General features: G+C 40.9%; 1 protein-coding gene across 2 annotated transcripts in view; it reads right to left on the reverse strand.

The window, feature by feature from the left end:
• AZI2 (5-azacytidine induced 2) overlaps positions 1-23,296 on the reverse strand; it is a 54,105-nt gene extending 30,809 nt beyond the window's left edge. The window contains exons 1-4 of one of the 2 annotated variants that reach the window (XM_030550998.1): positions 23,047-23,296; positions 12,761-12,990; positions 7,290-7,415; positions 6,825-6,924 (exon numbers count right to left, since the gene is read on the reverse strand). In XM_030550998.1, coding sequence (XP_030406858.1) covers positions 6,825-6,924; positions 7,290-7,415; positions 12,761-12,985 — 451 coding nt within the window. In that variant the 5' untranslated portion in view covers positions 12,986-12,990; positions 23,047-23,296. Of the gene's footprint in view, positions 1-6,824; positions 6,925-7,289; positions 7,416-12,760; positions 12,991-22,688; positions 22,920-23,046 lie in introns of those variants that run through there. The other variant, XM_030550999.1, reaches the window with a different exon arrangement.
• Between the last annotated feature and the right edge of the window lie 811 nt (positions 23,297-24,107).

Below are 24,107 nucleotides of genomic sequence, written 5' to 3' on the forward strand. Positions count from 1 at the left end.
TGAGAACTGCAAGCACAGAAAGCCTGTCATCTGTCATGGTTGAGCGCAGAATATTCTTGATCAGTTTCATTCTGCTGAAGCTCCTTTCAGCACCAGCGACAGTAACTGGTGTGGTCAGAAGAATTCTGATGCAAATGCAAAGATAAGGATATATCTCCTGAAGGCTGTTCTTGTATATTTTTGCCGTGACAAGTCCTCTCTCTCAATGACATAAATAAAACGATTCAATTCCATTATGAGTTCGTTGGCATCAATGTCTCCCATTTTTCTTTCAAAAAGGGCACCAGCTTCTGTTGCTGTATTGTCATCTCTCTTTTCGAGCGCATATTCTCGCAAAGATGACAAAGCATTGCACAATTCTTCAAGGTGATAACGCAATGGCTTCACAGCATCAATTCTCGACTCCCAACGAGTGTCCGATGACCCTTTAACAGATATTGGCATATTTTCTTGAAGTATATCCCAACGTGAAGGTGAAGAAGAAAAGATAACGTATATTCTGTTAATCAGACTGAAAAAGTCAACGGCATATTTCGATGACTTTGCCGCCTCTGAGATCACAAGATTCCAAGTGTGAGCTCCACATGGTACATACAAGGCATGGTCATTTATTTCTAGCATGCGGGCTTGAACTCCTTTATTCTTTCCTCTCATATTTGCGCCGTTATCATAAGATTGGCCTCTCATGTCAGCAATGTCTATTCCTAAGTTGTTTGCCTTTTCAAGAAACACTTCCAATAAGCCCTCACCGGTTGTATCATGAACATTAAGAAAACCAACAAACGCTTCACGAATATTGACACCATCTTCACCGTTGCATTCAACAAAGCATAACACCACAGATATCTGTTCTTCATGTGACACGTCGGGAGTACAGTCCAAAATAACTGAATAATATTTTGCTTTTTTAAGCTGCGCTATGTTGGCCTCTTGAATGTTACTGGCAACAATTTGAATCAGCTCGTTTTGGATCTGTGGACTGAGGTACTGAACATGTGTCTCTGCCTTCTTAATCCTCTGTAAAAGTTCACTGAGGACAGTATCATACTTTGAATTGCTTGCAAACAGTCCCAAAAAGTTGCCATTCGAAGGATCGGTGAGTTTTTCATTACTTCCTCGAAATGCCAAGTTTCTTTCGGACAAGAAAATAACGACATCAACCATGCGTTTGACAACATTTCTCCAGAAATCTCTTTCTTTCAGAAAAGCCTGCAATTCGAGTTGGTCAATAGATGTACAGTTTACTATGCCTGACCGAAGGTCAAACCATTTCACCATACAGTCTTGATGACCTTTGCCTGTTTCATGCTCCTGAAGTCTTTTTGACAGTGCTTTCCAAGCAGATGTTCCACGACGTAGCAGTATGTCGCCAGTGCCAAATAATTTACAACAAAAACAAAAAATGGCATCTTTCTGAACTGAGTACATTAACCATGAACGTCTTATTTTCTCGCCATTTGCCATAGTTCGATAGAAATGAGTACATGTGAACCTCCGTCTTTCCTCGTTAAATGGAAATTCGTAACTTTCATTCTGCTGCGGTGGGCCACGTGCAACAATGTCACACATTTGCCTGTCCGATATTATAGACGGCCAGTCTCCTGGATCATCACTCAGTGGTTCAGATTCAGATACTTCTTTCCCGGCAGCAGCTAGAATATCTGTCACAGTTTGTTTGGTAGAACAACTGTCTTCACCTTCGACCTCACTTGAAGCACTTCTGGATACGATTCGTCGCTGCTAGCGCTGTCCGTTTCATGTGCCTGTACCTGTATGTTGGATTGCAGCGCAAAATACGTTGACAACTTTGGAATTTTCTCAAGTTCCTTCTCGGCATATTTTGCTGCCTTTCGTTTACTAGCTCCACTCTTATACATTCTCTTAGACATCACAAAGCACGCTTCTGTGTTGGAAACGATAAAAAACTAAACAACTAAATTAATAAGATTTATCCGCCGACCGCCATTATGAACACAAGTACACATTCTTTGAATGGGTCCAACTAAAATTCGAAACCGACCGACAGACAACTGATGTAGCCAATAGCATTATGATGTATCACAATGACTTCACGGTTTTGTCAGGAAAACCGACATGGATTGTGCAATAGCATCAATAAATGTCACTTACCTAGTTATACCTTACTTTTTTTTTGCCACTTTTAGGGGCCCCCTTCCTTGCGGGGTCCCCTCCGGTCGGAGGGTATGGAGGGCGCTCACTACACCTCTGCTATATATATCTATAGATCTCCAGAGGTGGCCTAGACATACAAATAAGACTAATATACAAAGGTTTTTTATCCCAAGTAGAGATCATCCCAGTATCAATGCAGCAGGTGGGAAAAAACGTTTTCCATAGCATACAGGCAGGCACTCACTGCAAGATTAGCTATCTCAATAAGTTAACACATAACACTGATCCAAACTCAAGATAAACAAAATGATTTAGTTTTTAATGAATTACCATACAGTGTATATGATAGGATGTTCACTCCACACTAGTCCTGAAGGGGTTAAGGTAGGCTAGATGGGCCACTTAGCCGCAGTAGGCTGATCCTGAGTGGGAGACAGGGATCAAGGATGCTTAATTAAGGATGAAGCTCACCTAGGCAGGAACAGTGGAGACCAGGAGGAGGTTTCAGGGGGAAGCAGTGTGCAGTCACTTCCTGACAGAAGGGAGGTGTGTTGGAGATGATAGGGTCTGGCAAGAAGAGAAGCCCTGGGAAGTGGAGGAAGCTCAGATGGGTGGTAAATCCAGAGGTGCCAGAGGATAGTAGGTCAGAGTCCAGGGAAGTAGGAAACAAGTCTGGGGGTACACAGACCATAGTTGCAGACCCTTATCTAGTCCCTGGGATGGAACCCAGAGTAGATTGTGGGCCTAGGATCCCCTTCCAGCCACTGTCCAAGCAGCACTGTGTGTGGACGGAGAATGGAGTGCTGTCCTCAATGGCAGAGGGACAGCTTGTCCTGAGAGACTGACATACCCTGGAAGGGGAGGACTAGAGAGTGACTTGTCTGTAAGGCAAAGTCAAAAAGAGGGAATAGCTGAGTCACAAAAGTACCTAACAACTACCTAGAGTCCTGAAGGGTCAATGGACTGAGCCACGGCAGGAGGGGGGCATCCATCTGATCAGTGGCGAGCTAATCCCCAGATAAGCCACAAGGAGGCGCACCAGCAATGACCAGTGAACTCCGATACAGTGCAATATAAAAATAATTCACATTGAGACTCATTCAACACTTGAAACACTGACGGACATAGCTATGGCACTCAGGGGTGTGAAAAATCCACACCTCTATGCCATAGCTATGACTACTTAGCCCCCAATATAGCTGCAGCTAGGTCCACAGAAGAATACTTCCCTCAACCTAGCTACCATCAGTCAGGGAGGTGGCGTTTCTATAGCAATAGAAAAAAACCCTATATTCTGGGGTTATGCTAGCATAGCTATGGCACCGTAGCTATGCTGTTATAGTCTCCATAAATATAGATATGGCTTTCGTAAACAACTTTCTTAGGGTGGAATCTGAACTATAATTCCCTAAGCACAACTTAAAAAAAAAAAAAAAGTTCCCCAAAATGTTCTTGATTCTCCATAGAAGGTAGTATGATTCAAATATGGAAGAATGGAGCACTCCCACATTTCATGTATATGCCGTAGGTATTTTGATATACATTAGAACTTCAAAAGATACAAACACCAGAGTTACAGACTGACTGGTCAACCAGACACCATATGAAACTGATAGTAACCAATCAGGCAGAAGCAGAGATAAAAAAACAAAAACAAAAAACAGTACTGTGCCTGTATTGCATCTTAAAGGTAGGCACATCTGAGTTGCCTGTACTCACCCCACCCCCATGTGCAGGACTACCATCTACAGTTAGCTAGGAGGTGAAGATGCAGGGGCTGCCAGCCCCAGCAGAACAAGAGCAGAGTTGGGGTCTGCACAGCTTTCTCCCCTCCCACTCCCAGCTGGGAGGGGGATGCACTGTTTTCACACACACACACACACACACACACACACACACACACACACACACACACACACACACACAAACACACACACACACACAAACACACACACACACACAAACACACACTCCAGGTGCTGAGTAGGGAGCTCAGCTGTTTCTGAAGCCTGGCCTGGAATGTCAGCTGCTGGATCTGGAGCCCGAACTGCGCTTTGTTCAGAGTTACAGACAACCTCCACTCTTCAGGTGTCCTTAACTCTATAGTTCTACTGTAAGCCTTTCAAATGTTTGTACAGGATACATCTTTCTATACCTCCATCTTCTCATCCACTCTCAGCCCTTTTCTTCCTTTCTTCCACAGATATGGCTGTTTCTCTCCAAGCTTTGTTTTCCTCCACCTCTTTTGTCCCTCTTTCACATCACGAAGTCCACCTTGGCAACCCTGGCCTGGCTTACCCCCCAACATCCATGTCCTCCACTTCTGCTGCAAACCATCTCAGGCAGAAATCCCATCACTAGGTTGACCTCCTCCTATACAAATCCACTCTCCTTTAAGTTCTGCCATATTCCTAGCAAAACAACTCTACCTCTCCAACTTAATTGAATCCCATGCCCACATTCCCAGACAGCTTTGACTCACTACTCAAATCCTTACTTCTTCCTCTACACAGGATCTCACAAAATTTCTTTCAAGAGAAAATTGACAAAATATAATGTAGCCTTTCCCCTCCTCTCATCTTACCTTCCATCCCCCTTTGCCTCCTACAATTCTCTACTTCAGCAGTCAAATGCAAAAAAGATTCTCATCTTCTCCAACCACTTTCCCCAGTGAACCTCTCTCTTTTGCTCTCATCTCCCTGTGCCCACTCTTATCCCATCCTATACTCTTCTCGACTTCTTCTGGCTCTTTCCCCTCACAATACAAGCATACCTTAAACCTTAAAAAAATCCCACCTTTGACTTCACTTGCCTCTCCAACTACCACTCTATATTTTACAACTGCTGTCTGCAATTCCTCTCCTCCAATTCCACCCTAGACTTTCTCCAATCCAGCTTTCACCCCTTTATGCCTTCACCCCACCTCCCTGAAACTAAAGCCTCCTCCTTGCCAAGTCTCAAAAGCAACACTCCATCCTCATCCTCTTTGACTTGCGAGTGCTTTTGATATCATCAACCATGCTCTTCTTGAAATCTTGCCTTCCCTTAGCTTCTGTGATGTCAACCTCTCCTGGTCTCTTCCTAGCTCTCTAATTGTTCCTTCAATGGATCCTCCTCATTCATATACCAACGCTTTGTGGGGGTTCACAGGGGGCTCAGTCCTTGGTCTCCCTTCTCCACCTTATCATTAGTGTAATCTCATCCACCAACACAAATTCAACTACCATCTCTATGCAGATAATTCACAGATCTATGTCTCTATTGCAGACCTGCCCCCTTTTATCAAAACTAAAATCTCAACCTGAAATCCCTTTGTGGAGGTCTAACCATCAGCTCAAGCTCAGCAAGACTAAAACATAGGTTAGTGTCTTCCATCCCGCCCACTCCTCAAAAAAAAAAACAAAAAAAACAAAAAAAACACCAGACTCCCTGCTACCTCCTTTCTTGATCATTAAGGACAATACTATCACCATTCAGGCCTGAACTTAGATGTCATTTTTGACTCTGACCCATCTCCAGATCTTCACATCCAGGCTATGTGTAAGTCTTGCCAATTCTTTCCGCATAAGGTCTCCAAGTTATGGACTTTCTTACCGACCCATTCAGCTGAAACTCATCTTGTCTTGATTATTGCAATGTTCCTTTCTCTGACTTTGACAAATGCACTGGTCTCAAATCCATATAGAACGCTGCTGCGTAGATCATTTTCTTAGCCCATCACTCTGACCATGTCTCCACTTTCTTTGATTCCCCTTCTGTACTGCACCAAACCAAAAAGACACTTGTCTTCACTTTCAAGGTCCTTCACAACCTATCCCCACCCAACCTTTCCTTTATCATTCAGTATCGAGAGGTTGACTCCTGACTTTGATCAGCCCATGAGGTTAGCCTCCAATCACTCACTTGTTTAATTTTGCAGCAAGTACCTGCCTGCTTTCTCCCATGCTGCCACTCATGATGGGGAGAAGCTCCCCACAAACATGCACAAAGTTACCTCATTATCCGCCTTCATATCTCTTCTTAAATCTCTCCTTTGCCATGTCTATTAAAAACTAAACAGTTATGCAGTATGTATCTGCCACTGATTTGTTAAACCTGATTTTTTTTTTATTCTCTGTACATAAAAGTTAGAACAATGGAGGAGGTGACAAAAAGTTTGTCAACCTCAACTCTTTCACACAAGTACTTGCCGTACAACAAAATAAACTGATGACCATGGGCAGACACACAACATGATAACCCAAAGTTCTTCCACTATTATAGTGCACTACAATCTTATTCATTAACACATCAAGCCACCACTATGTAGTGTTAAAGCTCTGAAGAGTCTGCATGGCATATGCTGAGACACTTAGTTACAGTTGTATGCTAAGACATTGGGCCTGTCTACACAGAGTGTCAGCCTGCGCTAGAACACTGAATTCTAGTGCTCATTTAGCGTGCTGTGCACTAACTGGCCCAATGCGGATCCTGATGGTGTGCATTAAAAGTTCCCTAGTTCATGTTAACGTAGTCCCAATGTAGTTTCAAATGGGATGACATTAACATGCACTAGGAAACATTTACTGCATGCCAGTAGGATCCACCTCAGATAATTAATGAGCAACAATCCTGTGCACACTAGAATTTACACCTCTCTGGTGCTAGCTAATATACTGTGTAGGCAAGCAGATAGTGATCAAACTGAATACCTTGTTGAATTTCCACTTCAGTTCTTAGCTGTAGGAGCTCCACTTCTTTAGACTGCAGCTGCTCACTCAAGATTTTGAAGGACTCTGTATTCTCTTTTATCTAGTTTAAGAAAAAAATTGTCAGGGAACTTTCTGCACTTTGCTAGTTTAATGCTAACTCTTATTTACAAGACTATTTAAAGTTCCTGCATTCTTTTGGAGATTAGCCACAATATTAAACTAGACCATCAACAATGGTGGCCCACAGCCAGAGGCATTATTTAAGAACTTTCTCTCTTATTCCTATCCAAAACACCACCAATACATATTTAGCACGGATGCTCACTTGTTGAGATTTTTAAGCAATACGGGTCTTCAGCAAATCAGTAAAATAAATCCAATAATCTCCCCTTTATTATATAGTTACTCTATACTATACTTGTATGATGTGCATCTGTTTTTAATTCATTATGCAAATGGACATACCGTTTTATCCAGTTTGCTTTTCAGATTATCTCTGTCGATGCAGGCCTCTCGATAGGCTTGATAGGCCTTGTTTACTTGCTCACGTCCAACTGAGCTTGTTTCTTCTTCCAAACGGGAGCCAAGAAGCTGTGTTTAGTAGGCGAAAGAAGTAATCCTCACCTTTTATATTCGAAATAGCTTTTAACAGTCAGTGTTGTCCGCTTATCAAACTATTGATATTTTACAACCAGCAACTGTAAACTTTAGTTTGCCAGAATGTGAAACTGCAATTAAGTCATGTCACACATGTACATTTATATGCACCAAAATTTTGAGAGCAATAAAAATTACTTATGACTTCAGCAGTCTATTCTTAGTCATCATTAGTGATGGTTAGATTACATGTAAGAATGATCCTTTTAAAAACTCAATTCAAGGATAATCCAGAAGTTTCTGTGTCTTATCACAAGTAGAGCTGGGCAAAAGTTTCCAGTAGGAGAGAAAGAAAGAGAATGCATGTGTGCAAGTTTGAGTCCCTGCTCTGGAGCAGGGTCTTGAATTCAGCTCTTCCCAGTCCTCCTGGATGAGCATCCTAACCACGAGGCTATTCTGGGATGAGTTGCTCTCAGTCTCTCCTGTTGAAGGTCCCATGAATCTATGCATGAAGCTCCACATCCCTTCTCAGAATCAGGCAGAGAGAAGATGTGAATCCACACCTCCTTCCACCCAGATGAGCAAATTAATCACTAGGACAGAGTCACTCACTCTCTCACTTAGATCCAAAGAATATTTAAGTATTTTATACACAATGGAACACTTTCAACAGGAGAGACAGAGAGTAACTGACCCCACATTAGTCCACTGCCTGGGGGTTAGGATGTTTACCTGGGTAGGGAGGTGCGGGAGTTGAATTCAGTTCAGGTATCTGCTCCAGAGTGGGGATTCAAACCTGGGTCTCCCACATCTCAGGCAAGTGCCCTAATCACTGGAATAAAGGTTATAAAGGAGGATGACTAGACAGGCTCAGACACACTTTGCTGGTCCAAAACAGATTTTTCCAATTTGCTGACAAATTACAAACCTTTTCAAAAACAAAAAGTGAATATTTTCTGCTTTTTTTTGTTTTCCAGCTGAACCAAAAAAAGAAAAATCATTTGCCCAGTTCTAGTTACATGAGCCATAACACCTTTACAGTATAAAATTAGACCAAATGAAGTTCAGAAAAAATCAATTAGGTGCATTACACAATGACTTCTTTGCTTTAGCTTTTACTAACATTAACATTTACATAATCCCTTCATGTCTTAAGTTTTTAATGGACTTGTAAGTCACCTCTTTTGGGCAAATAGTACTTCAAAAACTGTTTATGCAAATGCCTAAAACTAGGCACAAGTTGAGAGCATGACTTTAGTTTCAGAACCCCATCTTAAGCATATCCAGCTGATTTTCCTGTGTGTATACACAAGAGGAGCCCAAGCAGAGAGTTAACTCACAATCTATTCCTATGCTATACAGAAGAGGCGGCTGCTGAGGCAAGAAAGAAAGCACTTCATGGGGCACTAGCCTCTTCTGCAGATGCAGAGAGAATATTTTCTTCATTTCAGTTTATTCAACTAGTTTGGCTCAATGACTAGTTCATTCTAAGTTTAAAAAAATGGGAGCTGAAAACAAGGTTTCCTACTTTATCTTCTGTCAATGTATTAATAAAAAACTAGGTAAGGGCATGAAATCAATTAGTTCTAAAATCTTCAAGGACATAGTGACCAGAAATAATCAGTTCAAGTCAGTAACGACAGATAATATTGCCTTTGTTTAATAAATCACTTAGTTTTAAACATGTTTTGGTTATCTTTTTTAAGCTTTTTTCCATATGTATCTAGTGCATTAAAGTAATTTCATTTAATTAAAATAATGTTTCTATGCAATTAAGCTGAATTTCCATCTAAGTAGAGCCTAACCCAAATCACAAGTAAAAAATGAAGGATTATTAGTAAATGAATGCATTATTCACCATTATCTAATAAAAATGTAAAAATTAAGAATTTGTAGAGTTTAACTCACATTTATTCAATTACACTATAGCTATACACCTTTATTTAGGTACCCTTCTGGTTAGCAAGAAGCACCAAGTTTAGTGTAAATGCTATATTTGGTGGATAACCATTAAAATATGTTGATTTGCAATTAATAAGTATCAAATCAGAATTAAAATCAGTGATTTAATCAATCCACCTTGCCTCCCTATAATGAATCAGCACCACTATGGCTTCCTTGTCAGTTTGACAGTGGACATCTATTGTGCGTATTGTATTGGTACATACAATATTTAACCTGACAGAGCTATTGGTATATTCTAACATATGTGGACAAGACTGCATGCCCACCATGGCTGGCACCCAGGTACAGTAATTAAAAACAAAACAAAACCCAACAACAGTGAATTAAGTATGCACGTGCACTCAAGATTAAACTGAATACCCATAGTTTTGATCCTGCAGGTTGCTAGGCAGATGCATAACTTGCTTTAAGTGGAATTGTACATGGACGCACACATACTAAAGAAATGCCCAGCACCTCACAGAAAACAGTCATGTTTCCAGAGTTGCATATGGGCTCAGTGCCTTTAAAACTCTTTCATGAACAATCAAGTCTGTTTTTAAAAATTTAGCCTTTTATGGATTATTACAATAGCTTGTTTTGTGAAAAGTGATGGCACACAAAAGATAGGGACGTGTAGTTCTGAATGTTTCTACCCTTAAATGATTTCTGTGTTTCACTAGCATCCCCACAGCGCCATACAATAGGAAATGGTGACAATATATCTAATACAGATGGCACCGTTGCAGCCAGCATTACAAGATATTTATGTGCCGGATATGCTAAATATTTGTGTGCCCCTTCATGCTTCAGCCCCCATTCCAGAGGACATGCTTCCATGCCGATTGATGATTATCCTTAAAAAAGATAATGCATTAATTAAATTTGTGACTCAACTCCTTAGGGGAGAATTGTATGTCTCCTAATCTTTTTCATCTCATTCTGCCACATATTTCATGTTATAGCAGTCTTAGATGATGACCCAGCACATGTTGTTCATTTTAAGAACACTTTCACTGCAGATTTGACAAAACGCAAAGAAGAGACCAATGTGAGATTTCTAAAGATAGCTACAGAACTCAACCCAATGTTTAAGTATCTAAAGTGTCTTCCAAAATCAGAGGGATGAGGTATAAAACATGCTTTCAAAAGTCTTAAAAGAGCAACACTCTGATGCGGAAACTACAGAACCCAAACCACCAAATAAAACAAAAACAACAAACAAAAAAAATCAACCTTCTGCTGGTGGCATCTGACTGACTCAGATGATGAAAATGAACATGTATTGGTCCACTCTGCTTTGGATGCTTATCGGGCAGAACCCGTTATCTGCACAGATGCATGTCCTCTCAAATAATAGTTGAGGCATGAAGGGACATACAAATCTTTAGAGCATCTAGCACATAAATATCTTGTGACGCTAGCTACAACAGTGCCATGCGAAGGCCTGTTCTCACGTTCAGGTGATACTGTAAACAAAAAGTGGGCAGCATTATGTCCTGCAAATGTAAACAAACTTGTTTGTCTGAGCGATTGGCTGAACAAGAAGTAGGACTGAGTGGACTTGCAGGCTCTAAAGTTTTACATTGTTTTATTTCTGAATGCTGTTTTTTTGTGTGCATATTTCTATATTTGTAAGTTCAACTTTCATAATAAAGATATTGCAGTACAGTACTTGTATTCGGTGAACTGAGAAATATCTCATTTTTTTACAATCAGTGAGCACTGTATACTTTGGATTCTGTGTTGTAAGTGAAATCAATATATTTGAAAATGTAGAAAACATCCAAAACTATTTAAATAAAGGGAATCCTATTATTGTTTAATCATATGATTAATTTTTAATCATTTGACAGCCCTATTTTTTATATAAAACTTTTCTTATACATTCAGCACATTTAAAGGTAGTCTTATATAAGAAAAAATTTAAATATTCTGTTTTGTGCATTTAATTGAATTTCAATCCAAATAGAGCTTGATTAATTTTGGAATGAGATTTATCATCTAGTAAATAAGAAATGCACCATTCACCATTTTCTAACATAATAAAAATCTAAAATGTAGTAATTTGAATACAATGCAAATTAAGCCATATAATTGCTTAAACATGGATAGATATAGTGTACCCTCCTGGTTAGCCAGAAAAATAAAAGAGCACCAATTTTAGTGTAAAAGCTATATTTAGCTGCAAATCAGTATCTTTTAATGAGATATTCTTAACCTATAAGAATTAACCTCTCTTTAGGAAAATAACTAAAGTACAAATCCACAACAGGATTAAAATAAATTATTTAAATCATGGTTTTCTGCCTGCTTATTTAAATCATTATTAAAATTGGTGATTTAAACTGCTTTAATTTAAATCAATCCATTATGAAATCTGTATGAATAAATTAAGCATTTTACAATTTCTCAAGAAGTTTACACAAATTCAGGGCCAAATCATAATGACCTTACTTGGTCAAAAAAATATGAAGTAAAAATTTTGCCAGCATAACTATTTCAAGAATTACCCTTTGAGAAAAAATTACTCTTTCAGTAGCTTGAGGTATTTTGTTTTGTTTTTACGAAGCCCTAAGCACAACTCAGTTCTTTCTTCCAACACAAATCACAGTGACATGAGGCTTTAAAAGGTTCTGGGTGTCAGCAGTCCAGACTAGGTCTACAGTGCCTTATAAAAAGATGGATAACGGTAAATGAGCGTCTTTGAATACATCATCAGGTCACTCCTAACTCATTTAGAAACTACCTGTCATTAACTAATGTGAAGACAATCTTATTTGTCTATTCATATCTAGAACCCATGTGGCCAGTGAAACAAAATATTCACTAATGTTTACATTATCGTGACAATGACATTCCCCACTTGCAACTTTAGAGTTTTATAGGAGGTAGAGAGATGACTAGATAATATACCTGCTCAAGTTGTATGGAATTCATAGCCTGTGTAGTTTAAACAAACGTAACACAAAAACACACAAACACAGTAAAGTTTTACATTCTTAAATAAAGTTTTAGAAGACCAGGATAAAAATAACTTGTTTCCCTCTCAACATCAATTGTGGCCCTTTTTCTGAGGCTCTGAACCTGTGAGTCAAATATTTTTAAATTTTACATTTCTAGTTAAATTTTTGGTTTTGCTATTTACCAACTTTGTTAACAGAAAAGTGGGGTTATAGAACTCAAGAGCCAAAGGCTATTTAACAGTAAACTAGGCTGTCAGAGGAAAACAAATTGTGTTTTAAAAGACTATCTATATAAAAATAAATAAAATTACAAACATAGTATTTCCTCTTTAAAGGATATATGGATTAATGATATTATGAACTGACAACCATCTATCCAAACTTTAAGGGAAAAGTCTTACTACAAAGTAGCAAAAAAATTGCACTTACTTTTTCTTCTAAGAGTCTTACTCTTTTCTTTAAGAAGGAGTTCTCTTTCTCTGTCTCCTTTAGTCGTTTTTTGATATCTTCATAAGCAGTGACAAGTGCAAAATGCGAAGCAATGGACTCATCCCCTGCATATGCTGGAACAGGAATCTCTCTCTCTCTTCTGTGAATACCATCTGCTTTTTCATGATTCAAAATATATATGTCATCTTCTCCCAGCTCACCCATGACAGCTGTTTGAAAAGACATAATAGTGTTAAAAAAATTCTCACCAAGATACATGCCAAGAACACTACAGTTTAAAAAGCCTTCAGGCATAATGCCATAGGCACTTAAAAAAATATTTCCTTCTTATTTATCTTTGCCATGTCATCATAAGTTTACAGAGAATCCATGACACCCATCTTTCATCAAAATGCTCAAGTTATACAGTTAAATGTTTCCATACTCTTACTCTTCTCATTTCCTATTTATACTCTTCTGTACTTATAAACTTCACCAACTTTCACTGTCTGCAATATTTTCCACTGACCAAAATCCATAATCTCTTATGTGTTTAAAGAACACTTATGGAATATACACTTCTACCCCAATATAACGCTGTCCTCAGGAGCCAAAAAAAAATCTTACCGCGTTAGAGGTGAAACCCCATTATATCGAACTTGCATGGTAAAGCGTGCAGCCCCACCCCCCTGGAGCGCTGCTTTACCGTGTTATACTGGGTCACTTTATATTGGGGCAGAGGTGTAATTATTAATGTTGTTTTAGCGCTTGACTTGTTCCAAGTTATATCTGGACCATAAGGAGAAACAGTTTTTGGAGCTTTTGCAAGTCAATGACAGAAACAGGGCTGACATCTCTGAACTACATCAAATATGATAATTTTCAAAAAGGTATACATTTAAGCAATCTAGTAATTTGTTTAGTGCCCCTCCCCATCCGTCACCATAGTACTGGAGCATCAGTGCCAAAAGGAATGCATGCTTTTTTGTCCAGAGAGAACTTTTATTCTAGAAAAACCTAAATACACATTCTCAACCTAAAAATACTACCATCTACAAACCCAAATTTGAAACAATCTACTATAGATCTACTATAGACCACTGAAGCAGTAGAATGGCCACAGTACTCAAGTGCTCTACTGCATAGCGGTTCAAAGCCGTTCTTTATTTTGCAACAGCAAAAAAGATGCAGAACACACTTATATGCGTGAGACAAACGCAAAAAAAAAAAAATGCTGCTGTGCTGCTTGGCAGGAGCGCACAACCCCACCACCCAGAGCGCTGCCAGTGTAGCTGTGGGAGAAGGGGAACAGCAGGGGAGGGGCTGGGGGCTAGCCTCCCTGGCTGGGAGCTCAAGGGCTGGGCAGGACAGTCCCGCGGGTCGCATGTGAGCCATAGTTTGCCCACCTCTGTCCTGAGGCCAGCCGCTGCTTGGGTGGCCCCGGCGGTCACCCGAGCAGTAGCAGTCCCAGGGTCAGTCCTGGAGCAGTGGTGCCCTGGGGCTCCCCAGAGCAGATCAGGGGTATCTACAGTAAAAGTCATGGACAGGAATCTGTGTTTACTGACCGTGACCTATCCATGACTTTTACTAAAAATACCCCTGACTAAATCTTAGCCTTACTCATACTTAATCTGGAAAAATGACTGCAAAGACTGAATGGATTACTACTACCTTTTGTGCCCCATGAGAATGTCCACCCCACAAGCTTCTTGTGTGCCACCCTCTCGTTCTCCCCTACTACAGAGACTTCCCACAACCACCCTAGCAACTCCCTCATGCCAGGGGCTCTATGTGCCTCTGTTCCATTCTCAGGTCTTTGTCTCCCTCCATGCCAGAACTGGTGTTTCCCTCCTTAGGCCCCACTTTCCCCATCTCATCTCCACTCTCGGTCCCTGCTTTCACACTCAACAACCCAGTTCCCCCACTTCGAGTCCCTTCTACTCTTACCAGCACTTCCCAGCCTCATTCCCTTGCAAGTCCCTGCTTAGCCCCCTCCAAACCCTCCCAGTAAGGCTCACTTATTTCTAATAGAGTCCAGGCTACAGCTGACATCCCCACACAGCAAGACAAGCTGCTGCTTGAGATGTGTTGGCACAGCAGGGAGTAGAAGAAAGATTCTACCTCAGCCTGCCGCTCCAGAAAGTCTGGGTCCCCTGTTTTTCCTGTGAATCAGCCTTTTCTGATGTTCTAATTTGCAACAAAATCAATAGGCTTCTATCCATCAATGTCTAGAACATTCTCTAAAATGTTGCAATTGATAGGATGTGGCATTCCATAGTTATTGGCTTACAGACAAACACCACTGAGTTGAGTGCTAGACCTCAGTTTGCTTGGCCAATAAAAGGCTTTTGTGGTTATGAAATTGGCTGTTAGAGACAGAAAAAATTATTTGGTCATCCCATGGGATATGGACTTTCGGAGCTTGCCTGAGATCAGCTCCTTTCCAATAGCCATCAATTAGCAACTGACTTGGGCTAGACTCAAATTCAGAACAATTTCACATCCAATTATCAATCTCTTTAGGAAAAACCAGTAAGACCGGATAACTATGTATATATATTAGTCAGCTTTTAATCCTCTTTCTCTCTGCATATTCAAGTTGTCCTAACCTTCAGCTCTGCATCTTCCCTATTCCTTTATTAGCACAAATTCTGATAATCTTTTACTAACTTCAGATATCGTCTCCTGTTTTTTATTATTGTCACTGTGATGCTAGCTGACCAGGTCACGCTAGAATGTATTCCGGTCAATTTACTTGCGTATTAGATCAAAGCGATTTTAAATATGTTAGTGTTTTGGGTGTTTAAACTTCATAAAACTAATGGAAGGTTACTTGAATTGTTTTCGTTTATCTATTCCTGTCATAATGTAATAGCAAACATTTACATGGTATGTACCCTGACAACTAAGTTACCCATCAAAGAAATCTTGTGAAATGATTATGAAGAATTTAAAGGCTTTAGCATTTGCTGTTAATTTCACAGCAAGTAGCTATTGTGGTCAGAGGTCAAAAGTCTAAGTGTCTTCCTCAATCGCTGTCATCAAAGGAAAAACCCACTAAAACCCCACGTGGGTAGAGAGACTGCCAGCTTGTCTTCTTTGAGAAGATATAAATATGGAATTCAAAGAAAGATCCTTTATCTCTGGACTGCTGGGATTCTAACAGGGAAGAATAACTGAATGAGAAGATAGAGAGCCCCAAAAATCTTTTCCAGGGCTACCCAGAATATTTTTGGGAAACTAGCAGTCTATTACATCACTGACACCATTTGGAGTTACAAACAGTGGTTTACCTATTACATTTTACCTTCTTTAAACTCTCAAACACACTTTTTTTAATTAAAGCTATAAACCTTTAATTAGTTTATTAAAGAACTGGCTGCCAGTGTTATCTTTGCTGTAAGATCTGGAACATCAATTGATCTGGGTAAGTGGCTGGTCCTTTGGGACTGGGAGAAACCTGATGTGGCATGATTTTAGGTTTAAATTACCTTTTATAACAAAGTTTGGTTTCTCTAGGTAGCAAGACAGGCTGGAGAGGTTAAAGGGAACTGTCTGTGACTTCACAGTAAGACTGGTATAGTGATCCAGGAGTTCAAATATGTTACTGGCTTGGTGAAATCTAATTACAGAACATGCTACCAGTTTGGGGTGTCTATCATTGTTTTCTGACAGTCTGCCCTGAGATAGTCACTCACAGAGGAGAACCACTCCAGTCAGCATGACAGTCATATCTTATATTTATTCCCATGTTATTCTCTTAACTAATTAAATTTTGTTATCTTTGAGCTCTCTTTCAAAAAGTTTATGATCTGACTCTGCAGCCTAATAAGAGACATAGCACATACAAATGCTGCTTTATAAATTCAGGGATTATACGTTTCTCCTGTGCATGTCAAGAGTCTTTTGAAACAAATTTTTAATGCAGCAAAAAGATCTTTACTTTAAAAAAATATTCTCAAAATCCTACACTAGATTCTTCTGGTAACGTGGTACCTCATACACTTACCCTGGTGCTTTGTCTTTGACTATCATATGGAAGCACACTTGTGGTTCTCTAGTTAGCCAAGTGGAATTTTACACTTAATGAATCCCTGCCTAATGTAGGAATAGAGTATACCCTTCCTAAAATTACAGAATCATTAAACTCTGGAAGAAATTAACTTTAGAAGTCCAAGCCACAAACAGCAGAGAGTTAGAGGACAGCCAGCTTAGCCTCCAATTTTTTTTTTTTGGAAAGGCTACATGTAATTAAAAAAAAAAAAAAAATTAGCATAGGCTTGGTTTCAAATGCAACCACCACTATAGTCAGATCTGATACTGACCAAGATGGTGAGATATCTTTTATTGGACCAACTTCTGTTACTGAGAGAGAGAAGACCTGAAGAAGAGCTCTGTATAGGCTTGAAAGCTTTTCTCTCTCTCTCTCTCACCAACAGAAGTTGGTCCATTAAGAGATATTACTTCACCCACCTTGTCCCTCTAATACCCTGGAACCAACACAGCTACAACAACAGATCTGGCACAGAATGTTCTGGCTGGGTCTACATGGCAGATGAAGACAACCCATTCATGAGAAAGATCCTGCTTATGCTAAGTTAGAGGTTATCAATCAGGCACTCCCCTCTCCCACTTCTCAAGATGTTAGGATAGCCAACGCTAACTTCCTCAGCTTCATCCCCTACATGCATCCGATGAAGTGGGTATTCACCCATGAAAGCTCATGCTCCAATACATTTGTTAGTCTATAAGGTGCTACAGAACTCTTTGCTGCTTTTACAGATCCAGACTAACACAGCTACCCCTCAGATATTAAAAACCTTATTTCTAATATTTCAATTAACCCAGAGCATATTTAACTACATCCCTGCATCATCAAAAAACAAAAAACAACAAAAACCCACAACACAGTAACCAGGAAAAATACCAATCCTTTACAATGTGAAAGGAAGCAGCACAAGTGAGGTTCCAAACTTGCACATTAATGTGGCAATATCACAGTGCTCATGCACATGAACTGGAAATAGAACCAAGATATCAGAATGACTCCATTTTCAAAGTTAGCAAATAGGTAGCAATCTACATAAACAGAAAACTAAATTCAGTTTAGTGGAATCTGTTTAAGAATTCTAAAAACATCTACATAATACATATAGATTGATTTGTAAATCACTTGATTTCATCTAAGTCCAACTTTAATTTACTGTTGCACTATTGAAATGTTTGCATACACTGCATGAGAGCTCTGCAGGCATCTGTTTAAAGAAAAAAAGATAGGTAAGAAAGTGAGTGTCACAGTTTCAAGGTAACTGCACCCATATTTCCCCATCTGTGGCCTCGCTAAGGCACTCCAGCTCCTAGCTTTCAACTCTCCTAGATGGAAACTCAGGGCTCACTCCCTTCTGACCAGGGGTTTTAAGTCTGAATAGCCCCCTGGATTACACCGTGAGATTCCTAGCAAGCCAGTCCACTTAAAAAGGCTAGTGCCTATGCTTTGACTTTTCTCTGAGAACAACAAATAGAAAAATTGCCAGCAGTTACAACAGAGCTCTTTCTAAGCAAGCACATTTATTCTTCAGGTAAAAGTATTACAGAGACAACATAAGCTATAAACATCCCTGTACACATGTTAACAGTTTACCAGAGTATCATCCATCAGTCTTATGGGCCCCAGTATGCCAAAAATTTTCTAATCCTTCCACAAAGGTTGGGCACCCTGTTGGACACCCTGTTGAAGGTCTTGTCTATCTGCTGGACCAGGAAGAAAGCTCTTAGTCAGTTTAGCCTTGGGCTATTTATCCCAAAGTCCTTTGTCTGTTGGTCTCTGCAGAATCCACTTTGAAGCAGAATATGGGAGCCTCCCCAGGAGGTGGTTCCTCTCTCAAGGTGTTATAACCTGAGTCATTTGCCTTAATCATCCCCTACTGTTTTCACTTCCTGGAGGAGCTGTGGAAATCCTCCCCCAATGGAGTGCATACAAACCTGACCCAATATGATTCATAAACCATTCATACTCTTAATACAATATCGTCTCCCAAAGATATTGCAGGAAGTCGTCTGTTACAGAGAGTCTTCTGATTTTGAAAATTAGCAGGATACCCACGAAAAATGAAGTCCTCTTTATCCACTGAACAGATACACTATTGACAGTGGTAGCATCAGCCTCCCTGAAATCTCAAAGGAACGACCTTCTTAAGATATACTTATTGTTTCAATTTTCTAAGCATTGTTTGAAAACAAACAGAACACACACAGGAAGATGTGGTCACTGCCCCAAACAGCTTACAATCTAACTTAAGAAAAGATGCAAAAAGCGAGTAACAAATTATAGGCAAAAAGGGAAAGAAAAAACAAAGTAAGAGGCTATATCTAAACACATTTTTGTCTAACAGTGGCCATAATGTGATTCCTTTAATTGCAAATGTAGGTCAGTTCCTGTGCTCACAGAAAATTCTCTCTTTACTTAACCTGCCAATAAAAGTGCCTACTGTGAAGTTGCGTGTGATATGCATTCCTGCCCAATAAAAATGATACTGAAATCAATTATTCATTTTATATTAAACAGCTGTCAGGCAGCCAAGAAGTGCACTGTACCCCATATATGTTTCTAGCTGTAGTATATGGTAGTTTGGGATAGGAAAGGAATCATAATTTAGGAATAAACTGACACTATGAAAGATATCAGAATATTCACAGTTGGCAAAATCAACTGTTTATTAATTTATGTCTACACTATGTGAATTCATGAGAAAACTTCTAAAATAACTGACAGAAGGGAAAAAGATTTGGGATTGAGTTCTACCCTCAGCTAATACACTAAGCTCTTACTAAAGAGGATAGGAACTACAAGCATATACAAGGGCAACATTTGTCCTTTACACAGTACACAATTAGCTACATTAGAAAGGCTATTGCTGAAACAGCACAACAATGGGGCAGAGGGAGCTGTGACTCTCAAAATGAAACCAAATCCATGCTCTGAGGCGGTTTCATTTTCATGAAAACAGTTGAGGTGGAGATAAAAGACATCAGGTTTAAAACCAACAAAAGAAAGCACTTAACACAACACAGTCAACCTGTGGAACTTGTTGCCAGGGGATGTTGTGAAGGCCAAGAGTATAACTAGATTCAAAAAAGAATTAGATAAGCTCATGGAGGATACGTCCATCAATGGTTGTTAGTCAAGTTGGCCAGGGATGCAACTCTATGCTCTGGGTGTCCCTAGCCTCTGACTGCCAGAAGTGGCTAACAGGGGCTGGATCACTTGATGACTGCCTGTTCTGTTCATTCCTCTGAAGCACCTGACAGAGGCCACTGTCCGAAGACAAGACATTAGGCTAGCTGGACCATTGGTCTGTCCCAGCATGGCTATTCTTATGTTAGTCCAGTTTCTCAAATACTATTTTTGAGGCAATAAGATACATTTAGGATCTATGAATAGGTGATAGTCACAGAAGTGTTTCATGAAGTCTAATATATGTATTATTTCACAGGTCAGGAGTTCCAAAACTACAGTCCATGGACTATTGAATGCTTGCTGGTGGTCTGCAAAAAGTTAATTGGTCAGATGATGTTGGTTCTCCTTGTGTTCATCTGCTATATCTCATTAAAATATGATACAATGCATTACTTTTATTTAGTCATGGCACAGATTTATGCAGTTTATATCAGTTTTCAGAATGGTGTCTATTTCATGAAAAAATGACTAAATGTTAATATTTGTTTTTTTTACTCTTACTTCCAGAGATAAGACAAAGCAAGCAAAACAGAAGTGTTACTGTACATCTATGGCCCTACCAAATTCGTGGCCATGAAAATTGCATCACAGACTGTGAAATCTGGGTTTCCCCCTGTGAAATCTGGTCTTCTGTGTGCTTTTACCCTATACTGTGCAGACTTCATGGGGGAGACCAACATTTTTCAAAGTGGGGGTTCTGACCCAAAAGAGAGTTCAGCGGGGTCCACAAGGTTATTTTAGGGGGTGTCATGGTATTGCCACCCTTATTTCTGTACTGCCTTCAGAGCTGGGAAGGGCGGGGAGGGGGGGACTGGAGAGCGGCAGCTGTTGGCCGGGCACCCAACTGTGAAGGCAGCACCTGACCAGCAGCAGCACAAAAGTAAGGGTGGCAATACCATACCATGCCATCATTACTTCTGCACTGCTGCTGGCGGTGGCTATGTCTTCAGAGCTGGAATCCTGGCCAGCTGCCTCTGCTCTCCACCTGCCCAGCTCTGAAGGGAGCACCGTCACCAGCAATTGCCCAGAAGTAAGGGTAGCAGTACTAAAAAATCCACCTCCTCCAAAACCTTTGCAATCTCCACACAACTCCTTTTTGGGTCAGGACCCCAACAATTACAATACCATGATTTTTCAGATTTGAATAGCTGAAATCAGGAAAATTACAATTTTTAAAAGCCTACAACCATGAAATTGACCAATATAGACAATGAATTTGGTAGGCCTTATGTATAGCCCAAATAAGTGTGTGTCTAAAAAACACAGTCCTATTTTACTGTTCTCCACTCTTACAAGTAATTAAACCAAATAGTTCTAAGAGCATGTGACATTAAAATGTTGCCCACATACACCTACAGATCATACACTTCATATGCCTCCCTAGATTTGCTGTTGGCTTATAGGAAGCATTTTTGGTTGTTCTATAATTTATATTAAATGGTAATAAACGGCTTTTGAGATTTAATGTTACTTGTCTTAGGACATAATCATTTCCCCTTTGTTTAGTAATAATACCTGGCACTTACACTGTTCTTGTTCAAAGGTCTTTATAAACATTGCACGATTATCAACACCATGTGAAGTAGTTAAGTATAATACACAGGAAATTGAAACTGAGATTAAGCAAGTTGCTCAAGGGCTCAGAGGACTCACGCGCAGTCAGAATTAAAACTTTTTAGAGTTCCTGGTTCCTAATCCTGTACTTAGACAAGACTTCCCTTTTAACAAAGGGCCCCACTTCCCCATCATCAGATCTGAACATCGAACAAGAAACTATCCTTTCTCTCTTTTTTGAGCATTCCATCACATAGATGTGATATTAGTGGAAAAACAGAAGATTCATTCACCAATTTCCAACATCAAAATTTTTGATCTTGCACATGATCTCCATGTGGGGGCAGGGTTTTGAGTCTTCCAAGTCTCCATTATTCCTCCTGTGAGAATAACTCCAATGACTGCCTTGGCTGCTGCTGCTTATACCTTTCTCCGAACATTAGCAGTGACATGCACATTATTCTTTTCAGTTTCAACCCAGCTCACAGGATTCTGAAGGGGAGCAAAGATCTCGCACACCCTTGTTAATTTAATTTTGCTGCTGCTGGAGAAGAGTTAGGAGAAGCAATGGAGAAGCTGTAGAGATCTATCTGCAGACTCAGAACCACACACTGCATAGGCTCACATTTAGGTGGTTATCTTGGCAACCAGAAGGACCAAACACGAAATTTATTAGAACGTTTAAATTCTGCACAGAAAAATTACATCCCCCTAATCCTTCACACATGCTCATTCCCCACTTGCAAATGAATTTCTCAAGCCTATTACAATAAACACTCCTCTACACTTATGAGGTATTACACCCACGCTTATAATGCACCAGGACAGTTGTATTTGTGTGTGCGTTATATGACTTAATGGTGCTTGATAACGTTTTTCTCTCCCTGAACAGTTTCTCCCTTTCACTATCAATGTTATGGAATTGTGAGCATGAAGCAGCTACATCTGAAAGGGCTTCGTTTGCAGGGAGCCTTCTCCTGGTGCCATTCTGATGCAGCCACTTTCCCTGCATAATCCCCGGCCACCTACCCAGTGCCGGGGGCAACCAGACACGAAGCGCCACAGCAGTCTATTCGCTGCCCCTGTCCCGTCACCACGCCAGCTTCCTCTCTACGGGAGAGAGCTTAAAATACTCACTGGGTGGATTTAAAGGAAACTTCCCTGAGGAGGCCCGGGGCCATCTGGCCGGCACAGACACCGCTGCCCGTGACTGTGCGATCAGCGCGGGTCCCGGCACGGCGCCCCCATCGCGCCGCTAACTCGCTGGAGAGACAATAACCGCCCCGATGCGGCCAAGCTACGGTGGGGCCGGAGCAGGCACCGGGGCAGGGAGGAAGAGGCGCCCCCGTTGCAGGCCGCTGCGAGCGTGGAGCCGTCGGAAGCTGTGGGTCCACGTCAGCCCGAGTCACCTGTCGACAGCGCTTGTCACCGCTATCCCCTCCCCCCGCCCCCGGCCCATCTGCCCCATCCCCTCTGGGGAAGGGCCGGATCTGACCTGCCGGGGGGTCCGCTCGGCTCCGGTCACTGGCGGGCGGCAGCCTCAGCGAAGACGAAGCAGCAGCCGCGGCCGCCGCCGCCGCAGTCTCCTCCGGGCTCCCATCACCTCCGCCCAGGGCCCGGCCTGACGACGCCGTTACCAGGACCTCCCGCCCCCTCAAGGAAGTCAACAAACCCCTCACGTGACACCAACGGCGCTTCCCCCGAAGGGCACCGGCGGGTCCCGGAAAACAACGGGGCGGGACTACACCTCCCGGCATGCAGTGCACGGCCAGGACGTGAGTGGGTATAGCACAGCATGCCGGGAGATGTAGCCCCGCCCCCTCTTGTAGCCAGTGAACTACTCGGTCTTGCTGCCTGGTGGCCGCCCCTTCTTTGCGGACCTCCTGCTCATGCACACGTGGCCCTTAGAAAATATTGCTGCTCCGTGGGGCATCGGGACAGTTGTGTGTTCCTGTGCAAGCATTGGACGCGGCCTAAAGTCATGCATACCACTTCTCCCTTTGTATGTCTTTCCATATGCTTCCCCCCCCTTAAATATTACTCTTCAGTTTTCACCCTTCTATCACATGTGACATTACATATATGCATAGGCAGGGGTAAATATTAAAAGGAGATACATGAGGATATTCATAGAATTAGATACACTCAAAGAAACTACCTATAAATTCAGAAGTATAGCCAATTAATAATTTTGTTATCTAAACACAGCCATTTAATACAGGTATTCAAGGGTGCTGGAACTAGAGGTGTGGCTTGAGGGGGTCTGGTTCAATGGCTTTCAGCAACCTCACTATAACATTTGTTCCAGTTCCACTGCCTGTATGCAACGATTACAAAGATTTCTCTCTGATCAATATCCTAAGTTTTTGTGGAAGAAATTGTTACATCCACTTGGTCTCATAAAGTTTAAACTATTTCTAAGTACTGCTCCAGGTCCCTGATTCTGCAGACATTTTATACAGGTGCTTAACTCTGAGCATGTGAATAGACCTAATGAAGTCAGATACACAAGTGTTTGCAGGATCAGGTGTTAGAGCATCTAACATTGTAAAATGG

The sequence above is a fragment of the Gopherus evgoodei genome, chromosome 2 (assembly GCF_007399415.2).
Source record: "Gopherus evgoodei ecotype Sinaloan lineage chromosome 2, rGopEvg1_v1.p, whole genome shotgun sequence".
NCBI lineage: Eukaryota > Metazoa > Chordata > Testudines > Testudinidae > Gopherus > Gopherus evgoodei.